The sequence below is a fragment of the Pleurodeles waltl genome, chromosome 9 (assembly GCF_031143425.1).
Source record: "Pleurodeles waltl isolate 20211129_DDA chromosome 9, aPleWal1.hap1.20221129, whole genome shotgun sequence".
In the NCBI taxonomy this organism is placed as follows: Eukaryota; Metazoa; Chordata; class Amphibia; order Caudata; family Salamandridae; genus Pleurodeles; species Pleurodeles waltl.
This window is the reverse complement of record NC_090448.1, coordinates 226,308,781-226,328,995: the sequence shown is the minus strand read 5'-3', so window position 1 is coordinate 226,328,995 and position 20,215 is coordinate 226,308,781. Positions and strand designations below refer to the sequence as shown.

Below are 20,215 nucleotides of genomic sequence, written 5' to 3'. Positions count from 1 at the left end.
CAAGGTTTTTAACTTCCTTGGATACTTGAGGAGGTGGTACGAGATCATCAGGCCAGGCACACAGTGGGTTATAATTTTTCCAGTCACCACATGTGAGTATTTCCATTTTGGAAGCATTTAGTTTGAGATGGCTCCAAGTCATCCACTGATGAACGCCCTGCGGCGACTGAAGATATGTGTCTTTTCAATATCTTTGGGGCGTTCCAATTTAAGTAATATATTTGTGTCATCTGCATAGTAGTAACATGTGAGTTGTAAATCATTGATCAGTTCTGGTAATGACATCATGTAGATGTTGAAAAGCAAAAGTGAGATAATTGATCCTTGGGAAACTCCTGATTTTGTGAGGTAGGGTTTGGACGTGGACGAGAAGGGAGGAGAATAGATAATATTTCTGTTTTGAAGGTAGTATGTAATCCATTGGAGAGCAGTCCCTTCTATGCCAGCTTCGTGGAGTCTTTGAATTGGGGTGTCATGGTCAGACAGTATCAAAAGCAACCGAGAGGTCCAAGAGAAGTAGTGCAGCAACTCCATTGCGGTCGACTGTGTTTTTAAGATCATCCCAGATTGCTACGAGTGCCAATTCAGTGCCTCTACCTGGGCGGAATCCAGTTTGGTAGTCTGAAAGTAAGGAATTGTTTTCAATGAATTGTGACATCTGGGCGAATGCTGCTCTTTCTATCAGTTTGCCCAGGAAAGGTCCATTTGTGATCGATCTGTAGTTGTTTGGGTCCTGCGGGTTTAGTTTTGTTTTCTTTACTAACAGATGTATGTATGCTTTTTCAGGTCTTCAGGAAAAGCTCCTGTAGTTAAAGAGTTATTGATGATGATTCTTACATATGTGGCACCAGAAGTAGATAAAAGAATGTTCTTGAAGATGTGTGGTGGGCAAGGGTCAGAAGGGCAACCAGAAGGCCTGCTTGCATTGAACAGATCCATAAATTCACCTTATGATATTTGTTTGAAGGAGTACAGTGGCTGGGTTGGTTTATTCATGGAGGGGATTTTAGGAAAATGGTTGGGGCTGATGTTTTTCTTCAGTTTTAAATAGGAGTCCAAGGTGTCTGCCTTGATTGTACAATGAATTGCCAGTTTGTTTGTGAAATCTTGAGCAGTGGGATGACTTCCTTCCATGCATTTAGCATTTAGAATTTTGTCCGAGAAGTGCTTTTTTTTTTCTTCGTTTTAGCTTTTTTGATAGATGATTTGTATTTTCTGTTAAGTTTGTGTAGCTGAAGTTTGTCTTGAATGTTTGTTTTGAGCCAGGTCTGTTGCAACCTTCTGAATTGTTGCTTTATCTTTTTAAGTTCTGTGTTTCTCCAAGGTGCTGATTTCCTGTTTAGTTTTTCTGAGTGGTATTAGGATATCAAAAGCTTCCTGTAGCCACTCAAAGTTTTGGAACAGAATTATTGTATCTAGATCTGTTTTGGCTGTTAGTTGTGTTTCTGAGTCTTTAAAATTGAGTTTGCTCCATGGTCGAAAATGCATTTATGTAAGTTGCTATGGAGTGTGTTGATTTGTGGTGTTTTATGTTGGAAAGTTATCAAATTGTGGTCTGACAATGTGATTGGTGTGATGCTATGAACGGTAACTAGTTCAGGCTTTGCAAAAATTACATTTAGGATGTGTCCAGTGATGTGTGTGGGATTGTGTACAATCTGATGTAGCTACAATGCGACTAGGCCAGTGGTGAGAGCTTTTGGATGGTACATTTTGGGTTTGTCAAACGAAATGTTTAGGTCCCCAAGAATGCATAGTTTTTAGTATAATGTTATAAGGTTTGAGACTGTATCTAGAAAAGTGTCCGGGAATGTTGAGGTGTTAGAAGGAGGTCTGTAATGGAGGAGAAAGCTACAGGTGGAAGTTGGAGTGGGGTTGCATCTGGTGAGGAGGGCCTCGCGACCTTGCATGGAAATGTTGTCTGTTTTACTGAGATTTATTGCTTGTCTGAATATAAACGCTAGTCCACCTCCTCTCCTTCCTATACGGTTTTATGTGATGATTTGATAGCCTGGAGGTATGGCGTCATGCAATACTGGGGCCATGTCATCTCCACACCATAATTCCGTTATGGACAGTAAGTCAGGTTTTGTGTCAATGAGCAGGTCATAGATGTGGTGCTTGTTTTTTTGAGAGTGATTGAACATTTATGAGCAAGCAGTTTAGAAAATGTTTGTTTGTGACGGTGTTGTTTTGGAGAATGGTGAGCCGTATATTTTGAGCTTGTAGCAGGTGTGTTTATTAGTTGTGATAACTGTGTGAGGATCACAACAGTCCTGTTTTTCAATATAGTATTCCTCTTCCAGCAGGCTTAGAAGGCATTTTGTTGTGTCTATGTGTTTTGGTGATGGACTTGGTGGCTGAGAGAGACATGAAGAGAGTACTTTTGTTTTTGTAGAGTAGCCTTATTATGTAATAGGCAGGGGGATGCAAAGTTGTTAAGAGTGGCATGTTGTGTTTATTTTGTTTGTCTGATTAGTGTGGAAGGAGTATGGGTTAGGGATGCTGGAGGAGCATGTAGATCATAATGTAAGGCTCTATATTGTGCTATGGATGAGAGACGGATGAATAAATGTTGGGGTGCTTGAGGTAGATGTTTGTGAGGAGTGAGAATGTAGGGGTAAAGATTGGTGAGGATTTGTATTCTTTGTCTAGTAATCAGGGTGGGAGTGGGTGTGACGGAAAGTATTATGAAAGTCTGTGTTATTTTGATGTGCTGAAGTGTGTGGTCTGTTTTCTTTTTGTGGAATAATAATGTGAGGAGATATTGATGTAGTGGTTTTCTGTGAAGGATTTGTATGTAAGTTAGTGCTGGTGAGTAGTATTATAATATAGGGGGTGTTGATGTGTTTTGGAGAATAGTGTATAAGATGGGCTGGATGTGGGGGAGAGGTGTTAGTTTTGATCACTGGAAGAGGTAATGTGTGTGTTGGAGTGTGAGGATTGTATGGTTGTGTGCAATTGAGGAAGAGAGGGGGGAGGGTGTTTGTAGATTGTGTTTTGGAAGGCTAGGTTTAGGTATTGTCATGATAAAAGGGGATCTGGCAGGAGCAAATAATGGATATCGCTGTTGGTTTGTCTGAACAGTGAGTGTGTATCTGGGTAGTTGAAAGTAATGTATAATGTGGTTTTGTGTTGTGTGGGTGATGGCAGGTTGTGTTAGTGGGAATGGACAGAGTAGTGTTTGCTGTGAGAATTAAGGTGTTTTACTGTTGTAGGTGTGGTGGATATGTGTATAGGTGTGATATATGGGGTTTTATGTTGCTTGATGAGACATTGAAATCTGTATGAGGTCAGGTTGTAGTGCAAGAGTTGGATGTCTTTGCTGATAATACGTTTGCATGTTAATGGATGTGTAGGGAGTAAGGTCCTTTCTCGTAAATGGAAAATTGGGCAGCATTTCTGGCCCTAGGCCCAACCAGGCCTAACCACGCCCAAACAGGCAAATGCCCTTGTCCTCTCCGCCCTTAGCCTTGACGCCCGGCTGAGACGCCCTGAGCCCTAGGCTGAAATAGTCCTATTGGGCAATAGAAACCTAGCCCTAACCAATCAGATTTGTAACCCGAAACCCCACAACCAATGCGAGCCCTAACCCTTTTCACCAATCATAGCCCTAGTCCGACAACCAATCACAACCTCAACCCTAAAAACACAAACCAATAATTATCCCAACCCTAGTACCAGTCGCAGCCCCAACCCTAAAAGCACGAATCAATACGAATCCCAACCCTAGTCCCAATCACAACCCCAACTCTAAAACCACGAACCAGTAAGAATCACAACCCTAGTACGAATCACAACACCAACTCTAATCCATAAGCCAATAGAAATACTAGTCCCAACAATCAATCACAACAACATATGCAACAACCTATAGAAACTTATATAAGGGCCAAGGCAACTGAAGCCCAAGCCCCTGTGGGGAGGGAGCTGCTGCTCTATTCAAAATATTCCTGGATACGGACCGGCTCAATCCACACTTCCAAGCTAGCAGAGTCTACTTTCCAGGTAAGAGAGAGATTGTAAAAATACTGCTTGTTGCGCACTCAGAAATGTGGCTTTTTCAAGGCAAAAAACAGGTGATGCAGACAGTTTCTAAACAATTTAAATCATAGAAACAGATTAAGCAGTCTCCTAAACACACTGGTTAGCCACTGAGGTGTATGTAGCCTTTTTACTTAAAACTTGTCACAAACTAGGAGGGAAATTTCAAACCGTCACGGAAAAAAATCCCCCAAAAACAGCAGTTTAAAAAGGCCAAGCTTCCTGAAACACAGGGAGCCTACAAGGAACGGGTAGCAATACAAAACATTTTTAACAAATAACAAGATTTCCAAGAAAGTCTGGGGCTCCTTACCTAGGCCTCCTAGGAGGCCTTGATCACTAGGCTGTATTAGGGCGCAGGGAAAAGGCTGGGCCACCCACTGGAGTTGGGCCGCGAGAATGTACGATTCATAGGAAGGGGTACCTAAGCCTCCCCCTCCCATCGGGAGCTGCAATTTACATAGTGCTATGCTGCGCTGCTTATCATCTCAGATCAACTCCACTTTCAGGAAGTCTGATTCCTGTAAGAATTGTCTGGGGATAAAAGTTTAGTTTATTACTGCTGTATTCACCCCAAGCTTGGAGCCATGTGGATGACCTTGTTGGCCTGCGTTGTTCCTTTTGGGCACTGCAGCCATGGGACTTTTATGGGGAATGTCACTTAAAAGGCAGGCTCAACATGGGGGTGGGTTGAGTTTGGCAACAGCAACAAAATGCCAGATATTGGCGTGATGGGCATTAGTGTACAGAGATGCTTTGATTGTAGATATAAGAGTGAGCCTATGGTTTCTTTGGCACTTAAGATGATGAAACCAAATAAGGGGGTTGATCAACAAAGAGTCCTACTTGCTCGTAGCTGTTCATATTTTCTTTTCTGCTTACTCTACGTACTTTAGGGAGCAAATATTCTTATAAAAAGCTGCATTCTGAACACCTTAATACTGTTTCAGGTCAAGAGGGACAATACCTAATTGTTCAGGAGATATTTTGTGTGCCACATGTCACACTCAAATTATGACAATCCTTAACGTCTTGTTAATGTAATGATGAAATCCATTCTCTGACCACAGTTAATTATATGGAACGATGACTTTAACCTTACTTACCAGCTGAACTATATTGAATCGGAACTGGGGCTAGAAAGCAGAATTGGGCGATAGATATGCTGCTTAATGTTAATGTGCCAGTATGAGCTACTAAATCTTTTGTAAATCTGTTGTCTTTTAGCCAAGGTCTTCGTTTCCTTCCGCCATACAGGGATCCTCATCTACAATAGACTTTTGGCAGTATACTAGGGATGTGGCTATCTTGATCAGCTTCATTGCACATCTTCGCAGGATACTGTGTGGCCATTCTCCTGTCAATGCTTGTCCTGGTGGTCCACACGATTGCACACATACATAGGATATGGAGGCTATAGCCAATAGCCCTCCTTGACTAGTCTCAGAGAGGAGATTAGACAAAAAATCAGTCTTACTTTGAAATACATCAAAGATCTGTTGCCATTTATGCTTCACTGTGGATGTAATTTAAAACTAATATTCAGGGCCAATACATTGCAAAAGGCTTCAGAATTTTAAAGTCAATTTACAGTAAGTTGAGTACACTAGAAAAAGACATAAAATCATTGGAACTTGCCTGTAACCCTTCACAGACACCAGCCTCTTATTCGTCTTACACTCAAAATTAGCTGACATCAGGGTAGAAGCCAAAAAAGGAATTAGATTACTGAGTAAATATGCATCTGCCAAGCAGTATAAGTAGGTTGAATACCCTGACTGCACTCTAGTGGGCGTATCCAGCCACCAGGATTTCAGCAGACTTTATTCAGCTAGGAGGAGGAGGTGGCAAGATCCTTAATCACCCTACTGACATACTAAAAGTAGTTTCATTTTACTCCGTAATGCTTCACACAATGTGACCTGAGTTCTCCCAACATCCATGGGTACTTGGATAGCGCCACTCTGGCATGGGTGGAAACTATGGAGCTTGAACCTCTAGGCTCCTATTACACATGAAGAAATAAAATAAAAAATGCCATGAGACATAAGTACATCCGGTGGGGTCTAGTTACCAGTTACACTTTTACGAAGAGTACGTGAAGGAGTTGGTCCCATTCTTGCGGGCAGTGTATGAGAAAGTGTTTGGATGGAGGTTTCTGCCTCTTCACCGCATTATGCTAGCCCTACTCAAGACAAGCAAACCCACTCAACCCTGCGACTCAGATAGACCACTATCACCGATTTAACATAATTAGCAAGGTTTTGGCTAAAATCTTACCAATAGACAGCTGCCTTTCTTGCCAGATCTGGTTAGACCAGACCAACTTGGGTTTCTTACCTGGCACTTTCACTGCAGACAAACAATGCACACTTTTTGCAGTTATTCATGAAATCAATACAAGAATTGCAGCAGTAGCCATGTTTCTGAATGCCACCTACTCTTTTTTTTCTGTATTCAGTGTCCATTCCTACTCACAGTGATCAAGATGATGGGCATGGAGAGAGCAGTTGATTAAACTCCTCTACGCTGCCCAAATAGCTAGAATTAAAATAACTAACTAACTATCCTTCCCAAATGCGATAGGCATGGAGACAAGGCATAGGTGCCGCTTATTGCTGATCTTATTTACTTTGTCTGTGAAACACCTGCCAGCATCCTTGGAGAATTTCATCAAACTCGAGTAATTAAATGTGGATCTTGGAGGATTTTTAGTCTGTATGCAGATAAACTTGTCCAAATCTGTCATTCTCCTCTTAACTAAAACACTGTCACCTGTTCTGGTGTTCCCAATTAAAAGACAGATAGAAAGGATACTCTAACTAGGTATTCCGGATCATTAAGTTATTAACATAAATATTAGGGTGAATAATGGCAAAAATATGGAAACTGACCTCTTCGACCAAAACACGGATTAGGCTGCCCTTATCAGTAGTGGTAGGGTTACTCCAATGAAAACAGTACTGCTAAGGTATTCTAGCTATATCCTGTTACTTTTACCAGAGCATTTTTTTTGACAAGCTTATGTCCTTTATGGTCAGGCTTGCTAGAGCTGGATGGCAGCCAGGATAGCATGGAATAAAATGCAGGTACCCTACAACTAAGGAGGGTTTGCTACCCAGAGTTTTGGAATTAACTCTTAACATAGGTGCTCACCCTCCCCTGAATTCCCTCTCCCTTCGTGACCTGAGATGGAACATGCTGCGCTTGTCCCCCTCAGCACTGATTTTATGCCAACACCACAACCAGCAGCGACATCCACACTGTGAAGTGTACCATTTGGGCTTGATCAAGGCTGGCTGCACTTTGTGGGATAATATGTACCTTCCTTGGTCTCCCTTGATTAATAACTCCTGTGTGGTGGTCACTGTGGAAACAGGAGTGATCACACAGCTTGAAGAGTGGTGATAAGGTATGTTCGGTGATCTGTTTTTGAAAAATAAGTTGAAGACCCTCAAAGAATACTTGGGTGGTGAGATTGGCACCTCGCTTGATGTGCTGATGTACCAGAGATTTTGATGTATTATGGGTGGGATTTATTCTTAAATGGTGGAGGAGTCTGTGGAGTGAAGCTTGGTCTTCCTGATTATCATAAACCCTTGTCCAGCCAGGCTAATCACAATGTACAATAGCATAACAATTGTGAAGGTTGAGTGACTGCAGTGTAGGGCCAAGGGGGCTCAGCACTTAAGCGACGAGATCGCAGATGCTGAATCAGCATATTGTTGCTAGCAGACAAAGGGCATTTCTTCTAATGGATAGTTTAGATCAATTCTTTTATCAGTAGGACTTATTACAGACTTGCTGGCATGGTGTGGTCTTGCATTGATGCGAGCCTGAACTGCTTTCGATATGGTTTGGCAGGTGTGGACTTCATACACTTAGCATGGAGCTGTTAAGGAGTCGATACATATTACTTGTGGGTTCTCAAGTCATTGGCAGTGGTAATCAAGCCAGCCCAGAGCTCACCCCTTTTGTGGCACTCCTGAAACATGGGAAAACATTTCTGGAAATATCCAGAAAATTAGTCGCAATGGCTTTGCTGCTGAGCAAGCACAGTGTCTCTGTGTTGGTGGCCGAGCAGCCCTCAGCAGTTTGAGGACTGGCTGAAAGTTATACTTATGTGGAGAAAACAATCTTGAGGTGCATGCATTCATGTTCCCTAGTGCATCTCACTTCCGAGATATTTGGGGGGTCCACTTTGCGCATACCTAGCTGGGTATGCTGACCCGTATTGACCTTGCACTCAGATCATAGAATAAAATTGTGCCTGTGGTCTTTGTGACCAGAGACTACCTTGATGCTCCAAGAGTGAACTATTGTATTGCACCCTGTATCCACCACATTGATTTTGCTTCACGTCCGATGTAGCTGGTAGGACTATTTTTCCACCATGATGTATATGTTGTGTTGTTAAAATTTGAAAATAAAAACAAAATCCTCATAGTGTATCAGTAGGATAGACATGGGAATATCGTGATAAAACTTGTAAGAGAAAGCAGAATGAGAGTTGTGATGTTCTTGCCACCACGGCCCAACCTCTTGCTCATAACTAGAAAATAAGAGTCTTTTGGGGAACGCAGGATTGATTCCTACATTCATATGCGTGACTAACTGTACTTGTCTGTCTCTCTGATTTTCAGTCACATGTTGGTACATGTAAATGTGCTTATGTGATTCTTTGTGTACATCTCTGGGTTAATGCATAGTTCATTGTACAAGCAAGCAGTTGCTACAGAATGGAGCTTGATGCACAACCTAGCATTTGATTTGTGTTAGCAATATTTGGCAGATGGTGGCAGTACTCAGACAAATTAGCAGTTCCTAAGCATATTATAACATTCTCCTTCATTAAATTGCAGTATCTGTGCATAAAGCTATTGCCTCCTAATTTAGAAGTGCCTTTGGCATATAATGGCTATAGCGGCTACATGGCCTCAGTAGCAGGTTATGTGTCGGAAGTACCCATGCATATTTTCACTCCCTTTGCCAGTAGTTTTCAGATGAAAAAAATATGGACATTTTATTGACTGTGACTAACGTGAGGCAACACTTGGCTCAATGGGAGACCACTTCTAGCTTGGGCGTACATACTGAACTTATACAGTACCATCTTAGCTACAAAGCAATTGATTGCTGTACAAACCAGGATGAATGCAGCAGTGAGGAAAAGATGTAGAGGTGATTAGAGCAGGTGAGTACAATGAGTAGCTGGAGGAGCGCAGGAGAGAAGTCGGGGTGTTTGGGGTGGGTCTTCTTCGGATGGGTATTCAATCTACATTTTCTCTGAATTGGTGAAGACAGGGTGCATGACGAGATTGCACTTGGAATGACATTTCATGCTTGTGACAGGAGAAAAGGATTCATTGTTGGTGTAGCAGTAAATCTCCTGGCATAATATTTGTTAACCTGCACAAATAATATGCCTGTTTCATACATGGTTTCCTGGATGTGTTTTTGTCCATATATGCATGGGTCGCTGAACTCCTGTTGTGTATGTGTGATGCGAAAGCACGTCATCTGCCACTCGTCAGCTGACAACACAACATACCCATCTCACCCTAGCACTGTCTTTTCATACCATTTTACTCACTGCACCTCAGGGCCCTCGTGTCTCAGTCACACTCTTTATGGCGCACCTCACTCTGCTGCCACACAACCCTTACAGTCAGTCTTTCATTATAAACATTTCAAAGCTATTAAACTTTGTCACCGATCTTTGAATTTTCTCTCTTAGAAGATTCCTTAAGCCTTCACTCTGACTACTTCCAACTCCTTGCTCCTTGTTTTGGGGTTGCCTTTTGCCTATTTGCTTTGGAAATTTTAACGTCTTATTGAGATCTATAAATTGTTTGCTGCTGTTCTGTTAAACTTTCAACTTATTTTTGTGTTTCTGCTTTTTGTTTTTTTGCAGGCATTATCCGGGTTCAGGCAAATCCATGTTATTGATATGGATACCATTGATGTTTCTAACTTGAACAGACAGTTCTTATTCAGGTATTTTTTTTCCACTGTAGAATCGCAAATTAGTACAATGTGTTTTTAATGTGGCAACTCTGTATCATGACTTTCATGTTGTGCCACTCTGATGCACGTACTTTATCAGACATGTGCCATTTTTGCCATGTTTCCTTTGCATGCCACTGCTTAGAAAGGGTGGAAGACAAATGCTGAAGGAATGACAACAAAAGGACAGGGACCTCACACGTTTTACATATATGTAAATGTTTTGGCAAATATGTGAATTAATTGGATGATGCCTGCAAATTCATGGAAATTTGCCTTAAGCAACCTTCATGATAGATGTAGTCCAACAAAACTGCATTGACTAAACCGACAGAAGGTTTTTATATTAATAGTAAAAGATACATTTACTTGTAGAAGCAGAACAGTAGATTTCAGTTTTTTAAGGTGTAGCAAGTGATAACATGATTCTCAGTACAGCCTTTTGGTTCTAAAGTATGGTAAATGGTGGGGTTTAAGTTTCCACTTAAAAAAAAACAAACTGTGCTTTATGTGGTCCAGATGCTTCTTATTATCCTTTTAATTAAAGGCTTCTTCAAGTTCTCTCATTTTTTTTTCTGCTGGAAGGTACCATGCCATCGACTAGGCTTTATGCTGAAACAGAGGTGCCACACTTTTGAGTGGCATATTTAGACATTTTGTTTCAGCTTACCACCTTTCCAACTTTTTTTTTCTTCTTTTTTTATCATAATGCATCTGGAAGCCATCCGGTCAAAGGATCCTCCCTAAAAGTGTTTTAATATAGATGTATTTGGAATTGGGAATGGAGAACTTGGGACATGTCTCTCCTAAAATTGTTTTGGTTATACCGATTTGAGTCTTAATAACGGCTGTGTGTCAGACCATTGTATCTGTTGTGTGCTGCCTGTTTCAGTTATCTTAATTATGCTGTGGCAAGGTTTGTTATGTGTGATGGGGTATAATGGAAATTTTTGAAATGGGTTTGATTTTCTTAGAACCAGATCAATGCTTAGAGTAATGTTTGGATTTCAGATTATTGGATTTTTTTGATATGCTAATATTTATACAACAATTTGAGTCTAGATGTACGTTGCAGTAACTAAACTGTTTTAACACCAAAACAGATCTCACAGACTCAGTCGCATCCTGATATGGGTAGCTGTGGCACCCAACAACTTTACCCTGCCCAAATATTCCAAGCCATTGTAAATAATAGCTGCACCATTCTCCTCTGCATTGAACCATGTTCTGTAACGTTGATGAGTGTACTGTTCTTCAAGGCCAAGTGTGCACTTTGTATCTAGAGCACAAAGACTTTAAGTCCTAAATATATGAACACAAAGAAATAACACAACTTTTTCTTAGAGTCCATAATACAGTTACTGATTGATCTCTAACATGTCTCCTGTTCTGATATGTTCTTTGGAAAGACCCTTTAATTTCAACACTGTCTTGTTATCTACACAAAGATTGAACTGTTACCTCAACGAGTTCTGTCAAAGAAGATTACCGATGGTATTGAATTACGTGGCAGATATTCTAAGTGAGTGTATGAAAATATACTTTTTCTTTTTGAACAAACATATAGCAATGCAGTTAAAACATATATACCATACAGCATATAAATGATCAGATGGTCGCGTAGGTTATATTTAACATAGTCTCATATGTCCTAAGGCCTTTTGAGCAGCAATGGATGTAAAAGAGGGAGAAAAGAGGATATAGTCAGTACTGTAATATACCAATTGATGTGCATAACTGTAATTCAACGTGAGCTGGTGTCAGTAGTTTACTGCGATGCAGGAGGTGTGACGTCCAAAGCAGAGAAGTAATCCCTTAGCGGCTGCCAAACGTCCATAGGCCTAGAGCTCTCGGGTTGCAGTGAGGCATATAGGTCACTATTTGTGTCACAATACGTGAGGTTGGCCAACCAGGAGTGAATGCTAGGTGCATGTTTGGACCTCCATCGGATTGCAACCTCCCGTTTAGCTAGTAAAAGCAATATCGATGTGAGGCGCCTTATGGATCTGGGAACGTCACCAGTATAGCCAAGAAGAACCGAAAGTGGGTCTTGTCGTAAAGGCTGGCCCACAATGACTGACATACACCTCACCCCCAAAAGGCCTAATGTTAGGGCAGGTCCAGGACATGTGTGAAAAATTAGCAAAGTGCGGTACTTGGTTGAGTTCAATTCGAGCTGTCTTTAGGGGTGACATGTACCATTCCGAGAAATTTGAAATATATTAATTTGTGGAGTTGGTTAGGTGAGACAAACCTGGTCTGTGCACAGCATGCCTCCCAGACCTTTTGAGATAATGGGCAACCCAGATTTCTCTCTCTCTCTCCCAGGATTCCCTCAGTTGCACATCTTGAACAGGTAGAGCCCCAATGCAGACTGAATAGAGTCTCGACACCAAGCGTGCTTCCAAGGCCGCCGTAACAACCAGAGTAAGTGGTGTAAACTCCACAGGAGCCAGTGGATACGTAACATAGTGTGCTCGCGTAGCGCATTGCAACTGGCATAGCATGAAGTGTTGCAGGTGTGTAGCACCTGTGAAACGAGAATCTGTAGTGCGTGAGAATATATGGTCATCCAGGAAAACATCCCCGAAAGTGTGAAGCTGAAGAGCACGTAATGTACGCAGTACAAGCGCCTCCTGTGTGATAGGTATAAATGGATTGTTAATGAGGGGCAATGTCGGTGAGTACAGAGTGTCGCATTGTAGCAGACCTGCCAGTCTGCGCCATGCCTAGCTTGTTGTGGAAATAGTCTGAATGTTGTTGCGGTGAAGCGGGACACCCCCAGGCAAAAGGGCACTCAGCGGAACAGGATCTGCCAGGTCTCGCTCAGGGATAGAGTTAGGGAGACAAATGTCAGGATGATACCAATAAAACGCATACTGACATTGCGCCACCAAATAGTAAAGATGAAGATGTGAGACACCAAACCCGCCCCGCTCGTATGGAAGAGTAAGGATCTCCCATTGGGTATGCATATGTTTATCTGCCCACACTAGTCGAATGACCAGGCTACAAATAGTGGCAAAAAAAGAGTTAGTGAACTGGACAGGTATATTTAGAAATAGATACAGAAAATGGGGAAGAACCACCATTTTTATGAGCGATATCTGGCTCCCTGTCTCTATGCAGATGTATACCCAGATACTTCACTGAATCAGGGCACCAGCGTAAGGGGAATTCAGTCTCTGGTGGGTGAGTAATAACAGTCAACGGGAACAGCCCCAATTTGGTCCAGTTCACACACAGCCCAGAGAATTCACCAAAGTGGATCTGCCAGCACGGGTGCCAGATTCGTGTCTGGATGACTTAGAAATAGCAGGATGTCATATGATGACACCAAAAGCGGTCCCCTGGACCACTGCAATCTGCTGCGGCTATGTCCCTGGTGTAAATGGTGCACCAGGGGATCCATTGCTAGGATAAAGAGTAGAGGCGACAGAGGGCATACTTGCCGTCTACCCCGAGTTATGAGGAAAAATGGAGAGCGCACACCATTTAGCAATATAGCTGCTGTTGGCTGCGAATACAGTAGAGCTTATAAAGGACAACATGTAAGAAGGCCCGAGTCGGAAGCCTTTTCTGCATCCTGCAAGGCAATTGCCACCGGAACCTCAGGGAACACCCTGTTTATCAATGAAAAGACAGTGCGAAGATTAGTAGAAGTAGAGCGATGCGGGACAAACCCAGACTGAGTGGGGAACTAATCGTGTCCAACAGAAGGGAAAGGCAGGTGGCAATTATTTTGGCCAGGATCTTGTTGTCGAAGTTTATCAGCGAAAGGGGCCAATATGGTCCACAGTGTAGAGGATCTTTGCTGGGTTTAAGCAAAACAGCGATGATCGCCTCTCTCATAGATGCCGAGAGAACTCCAGCCTCCAGAGCCTTGGCGTACACTCATAACAGATGAGGACTTTGAATATCTTTGTATTTCTTGTAGAACACCCCAGTGAACCCATCCAACCCTGGGGCATCCCCCCCCCCCTGAACATCCCCTCCTCTCCTGACACCTCGCGATGACACCTCAGCAGAAAAGGGCTCTCTAAGGAACTGCTGATGTGCAGACTTGAGGCAGAGCATGGCTATGTCATTTAAATAGTCTGGTAATTCAGGGCCAGATGGTCCTGCCTGTGCTTTATGGTCCTTTCTGCTTTTTAGGGAGATGTGTCTAGTCCGGGCACAGCAGTATTACCACTGTTTGTCAGTCAACAAAAATCGCAAATCTTCACCCCGGTAGTTCTGGTGAGCAAAGCTATCGAACATATTGCATTGTTCTCAATGCCATATTTGGTGGATATTGTACACCGGGGAGAAGTGTTTTAAGAGTGGGATTCAGTGCATTTAAGGACATGCAGCTCTACAAAAAAAGAATGGCTAGCAGTGTATGTCTTAGCCTCTAATACAGGAATATATCCTACTGATGGGTACTTCTAATCACAGATTCCTCACCTTTTAGAAAATCTCCTGATGCCAAGCTCGATCTGGAAGATTTCTCAGCATAGTCCCTGTGTGCTAGTATAGGGAATTGTGTGGCTTCTCGTCTACTCTGTTATGGAAGTAACAACTTGGGCCACATATAAGCACCACCCAGGCACACTGATGTCCATTACTTTTTCTGCACCTTCATGCGCAGATCTTGACATAGCTCCTACTTCCTCTTGTCAATTGACATGCTTTTCTCTTTAAATTTCCTTCCAGTATGCAACGGAATATGTCCTCTTCTACAACTACAGGGTTTATCCCATTGTTAGGGCTGTCACAAACAAATGTTTGTGACAGACCCCTACAAGATGTTTCTCCGGTGTTTGGGGTTGGGCAATTACACCCAAGTCATGAGAGGGGTGTTCTATGATGCCCATGAAGGCGATCCAGGAATATGTGGCCAAGCTGTACATATCATAATACGGAAGGAAGATGCACAAGGGCTGCTTCTGCTCGAAGCCAAAGATACCGACTTAGGGGAGCCCAGTCTTCGTTTAAGACAAAATTCAAGAAGAAAAACAAGAAGTTCAAGAGCACCTCGTCCAAGCCTCACCACTGTCATTACTGAGAAGTTGCGAGAATATTCTGCAGCTAATTCAGATGCACCCCAAACTCCCGGGTCAATCGGTGATGCCACAATCGATTGAGGCATTTAAGAAGGTCATGCTAGCATCTTCAACTCCTGCCCGCCTTTCTCTGATGCACCCTTGTCTCACATGGATCCGCAGCGACCTTCAGTCTGGTTACTGCCCCAATTCCACTCTCTGCAATGTCTGAACCTGCTTCGACTCCAAACCTTGTATCATGATCAGTACTGGGTTGTGCCACGTCTGCACCAGTGATGATCTTTTCGGCTCCAAACCCAATCCTTCTGGAACTTGGCTGAAGTCAAATTCCTGCAAGGTTCCAGTATGCCCTGCCCCCATGCATTCTGACTCTGATAAGACAGTGCCCTTGCCCAGGAGCCTCCAGCCAGTTCAGCTGTTTGGATCAGACTCTGACCAGAGCCAACCAACTTTTGATAATGATGGTACAGTATGAAAATTTCCATATGGAACTCCACAAGGATAGTGAACTGGACACTTACCTTGACATGGGGCTGGTTTTCCCCTCTAATCCTTCAATGGAAGAGTCTGGTTCAATGCCATGATCATTATATGGGTGGCTGAAGTTTTAGATTTGCAGTTGTCGTTTGTTGAGGCGAAAACCAATATCCTCATGGAAGCTTTGCAATACAAGCAGTCCTTATTTGATCCTTTACTGCTGGTCAACGAGGCCCTGACCCACAGCCTCAAGACAGCTAAACACTGCTCCTGTTCTCCTATAAACAGACATGTGGCACGTTGTCACATACACACTCAGGTGACTCTGCCTTCCCACTTCAGCACCCTACTGAGAGCCCACTAGCAGCGTTAACTCCAGTTCTTTTCCTACTATCCCACCCATGCCCCCAAGACAGAAAATCGAAAAGAATGAAAGCATTTTGAAAGAGGATGTTTTCTTTAGCTAGCCTCCCCCTTGAGTCACTTGGAGCCAGCAGTTTGCTGTGAACGTGCTCCCATGTATTATTGGTTTTGTAACTTCAATCTTACTAGCAGGCCCAGATTAATTTAATGCCACTTTTGCACAGATCTTTCAAGATGGCCCGGATGTTGCCAAGTACCCCTATCCAGGAAGGCCTGGACATGATCAACTGTTTAGACAGAGTTGTTGGCACTAGCGTGGAGGTCTGGTGCTGTGCATGGATGCAATGCATTTGTGTCTAGAGTGAAGTTCAGGCATCATTTATGGAGAACCCTTTTGATGGGTCTGGCCTCTTTGGCAAGATTGACTCAGCCATCTAGTGCTTTATAGAGAGGAGCCACTGCTCGCTCCCTCAGTCTTTCCTCAACTGCAAGACAGTATCCCTACCATTTCTCCCCATTTGCAGGCACTGCTAGGGGATTCCCCCTCACAGACTGTGGGTGCACCATCCCAAAAACAGGTGTCCTGTTCTTTTTTGGGGTCAGGGTAGGGGATCCATCATAAAACGTCCAGGCCTGCAGGGACAGTAAACCTCCCACACTGCAGCCCCAATATCAACAGCCTCCAAGCTGCTTTCGTTTGCGCTTAGTTGTGGCACAAGACCACACAGTGGGAGGCAGGATCAGTCATGTTCTCCACCGTTGGGAAGGTATAACATCTGGCAGGTGGTTCCTGCTGATAATCCAATCGGACTACACCTTGCTAGTCCCATCCATCTCCTCTGTCTTCCTCCCTCGCCAGAACGGCTTTTGGAGGACCATTGTCCATTATTCTACAGGAAAATCAGTCCCTTGGGGTGGGTGGGGGAAACAAATGAAGAGTCCTGGCATCAGATACCTGAACTCTGTGTTACTCCTATTACTTCCTTGTGCCGAAAAAGGGTGAAGGCTTTTGTCCTATTTTAGATCTTTGACGTCTCCATTTATTCCTTCAGAAGAACAAACTCAAGCTGTACATACTGTTTAAAGTGGGCCTTGAGCATTTTCAGTTTGCCATGCTCCCTTTTGGCCTCACCAGTGGCACACAGGTGTTCACCAAAGTCATGGCAGTGATCGAAGCGTCCCTTCAGAGTTTGAGGGTACCAGTGTTGTATCTCAACACCTAGCTGTTGAAGGTGGGGTCGCCACAGTCAGCCATGGACCACCTTTAGACGACGGCAAACCTCCTCAAATCCCTAGGGTGAATGATCAACATGCCAAAGTCAGATCTGTTTCTCAGAGACTCCTTTTCATCTGAGACATCCTGGATGTGGTGCAGGTTTGGGCTTTCTCTTAGGATCAGTGGATCCAGGATATTTAGGGTATGGTCCAGAGGTTTCAGTTTCTGTTCTAGGTCTCAGTAAGAATGGCTCTGAAACTTGTTGGCCTACAGGCCTTCTACTTCCTGCCAGTCAACCATGCCAAGTGGCTAATGTGGGCTCTGCATGGGATCTGAATTCTCAGTTAATCAGTCAGTATTTGTAGAGTGCAGCACTGTCACCTTGGAGGGATCTGGGTGCTGGGTTGCCAGGACGGGAGTTTCTTCCTGAAATCTGGGAGGGTGGGGGGACGATATATACGAGCTCACAGGGAACCTGTCAAACTCCATCCAGGTTTCGGAGGGGTCTGCTAAAGATCTGTAGTGGTGGCAGCTCCAATGCAATTTGGCCAGCAGCAGACCCCTCTCTCTTGAGATAACTACCTATAACAGAGGAAATTCTATGGTTTTGTATGTTTAAAATATGAGCCTAACTAGAACGTGCCTATAATCTTTGTTTTTTTTAGTGTGTGTTTTTTTTTGGGTCTTCTTAATGGTATTTATCCATTTTGTTTTTTGTGAATAAATGGAGTTGTAGAATGGTACGGTTATTTAACTGATGAGCATGAACTTTGTGTTATAGCAAATTAAGAAGCCAAATATAATAAAACAATATGACCACTGATAACTACTACCATTCTACTTCTTATATCTGTTAAAATATGCTTATATCTAAGGAAATCTCATCCTCTTTTTATCTCCCCATGCTGTCTGTCTGCTCAGCTTTTGGTCTGCAGTTCACGAAAGACAGCATGGCGAGTAACTTACATAAGTATTTTTACACTTTAAAAAATACAGATAGGAAACCCATTTTCTGCCTGTATTTATCTGTAAAATCACTGAAAACAGAAAACTGGGTGCCTTAATTACAGCTTTAGAACAGGCCGTGGAGGGCTCGGCTTAGGCCTTTAAGAAGGTGGCAGGCTTTAATGGCCTGTATAGCCCAGCTACGGCGGGACAACAAAGCTATTAGAACATTCCGCTCCATGAGGGAAGAAGGTACTAATTGAGAAAACAAAGGCATTGAAGACCGAGGAGATTGAAATCCCCCATTACTTCCAAGCTCCTGCTGTGAATGTTCAGCTATTAACAGCTGCTCGCAGGGCCACAGCTGATAACTTGATTAGTCACAGCAAGAATTTTGAAAGCAGGCTCTTAGATCAGCCCCTGTTTTCTCCCGGCTCAACTAAATTACTTTTGTAGTTCAGCCAAGTCAGGAAGACCCAGGAACTGAGCAGTATTCACCATTCCCTCATTCTGAAGCTCCAGGGATACTGAGCTACAGGAGGAGGGAAGGAAGCTGCTGTTGTCCTGCTGCACGGCCTCTGCCTTTTCACTTTCCCGTGCCCAATCCATGTATTTTGGCGAGGCAGAGGAAGTAGAAAGGCAGAGGACAGTAGGGCATTGAAATGTTGAGAGCAACAGGCCCATACCAGCTTTTATAGGCTGCTGCTGCTCCATTGTCATCAGTGGAGCTCTCGACATTCTATTGTTCTACTGGACGTATTGATAGACTAAAAGCTTTGAGTGAATATTATATTCAGTTCATTGTTGGTTTCAGTTAGTTTGTATTTCTCATTGTCTGCAAATGTAAAAACTTAGTTATTTCATTATATAGTCAGTGGATCCATTTTTGTTTTTTCTTAGTATTTAAGTAAATCTTCCCTTTTGACTTTAACCACTATTTAAATTCTTCTTTGAATGGTCTCTTCTGAATACATACATTTGAATAATCAGTGGATTTTTTTTTAGATGCGTTTCAATATTTCCTTCTCTGAAATAACTTGCTTCAGCCTCTGTGTATGTATGGTAATGTTCTTTGGTTGTACAGGTTGGACGTTTTTAAAATGTAGGAGATTGGTCTTATTGTTAATTTTATTTAAGTCCTAAATACTGGTACTCTAGATTCAATCTCTCAAATGTTCTCATATCCCAAAAATACTTTGTTATAAATAGTACTTGTGACTCCCTTAATTAATAATCCAATTCTGATATTAGTAATAGTGTATGGCTTTAGTGCCATTGCATGTGAATCAACATGTGGTGTAGCAGGGGGAGAGGATTTTATTTATTTATTAAGGTCTGTCATACATTCTCCTACCTAAGTTTCACAAAATCAGATTGTATGACAGGATGATAGATTTTTGTTACAAAATCTATGGTGATCCTATGTTATGGATGCAAAAACCTTATATGCAAAAATCTTATATGTGGCTGGCCTAATCAACAGGTTTTGCACCTTCTTTGATAGGCAAGTCTGTTTGTCCCAAGAGGCTCCAATATATGGGAGACTCAGCGGTTGTGTATGTTTTGGTGGAAGTATATGCAGGATTTTGGTTCGTTGATGAGTGCCTGCTTAATTGACTACTATTGAAAACCTGCGGAGTGGATTTATAGAAGCATGAAGAGGGTTACGTTTCGTTATTGAACAATTCTCTCTTTTGCAGGTGCCTGCACATGTCTATAGTCCTAGTGGCAGAGCAGATATACACATCAATTGGTCTGTTTCTCCTTTGGGGAGACAGAGTAAATTAATTAGTCACCGCGATCGAGGTGCCACCCACCAAGTTTAGATATGACCTCCAAGCTGGTGGTCATTGTAGTAATGGGTATTAGAATGTTAATAGATTGCTATGCATGTTAATAGAATGTTATGCGTAGAGTTCTAAATGGGAACTTCGGCTCGGAAGACAGTTGGAGCTGTGGCTGGGACGAGACGTTTCTTGGCGTGAGGGGCTTGAAACGATACTTCATAAAGGAATTAAATACTTAAAACCAACTCGCCTCCGGACCGTTCTTACAGAAATTTGCCACGAGATAAAAGGTCAGCCCCCCACACCACCACCTTCCTTCAGGTCCATCCGGA

At 42.8% G+C, this 20,215-nt stretch overlaps 1 protein-coding gene across 4 annotated transcripts in view; it reads left to right on the top strand.

Moving 5' to 3' along the window:
* The window catches only part of UBA3 (ubiquitin like modifier activating enzyme 3), a 313,667-nt gene that overhangs the window by 23,416 nt on the left and 270,036 nt on the right, over positions 1–20,215 (top strand). For all 4 annotated transcript variants that reach the window (XM_069206585.1, XM_069206583.1, XM_069206584.1 and 1 more), the window contains one exon: positions 9,959–10,041. In XM_069206585.1, coding sequence (XP_069062686.1) covers positions 9,959–10,041 — 83 coding nt within the window. The remainder of the gene's footprint in view (positions 1–9,958; positions 10,042–20,215) is intronic.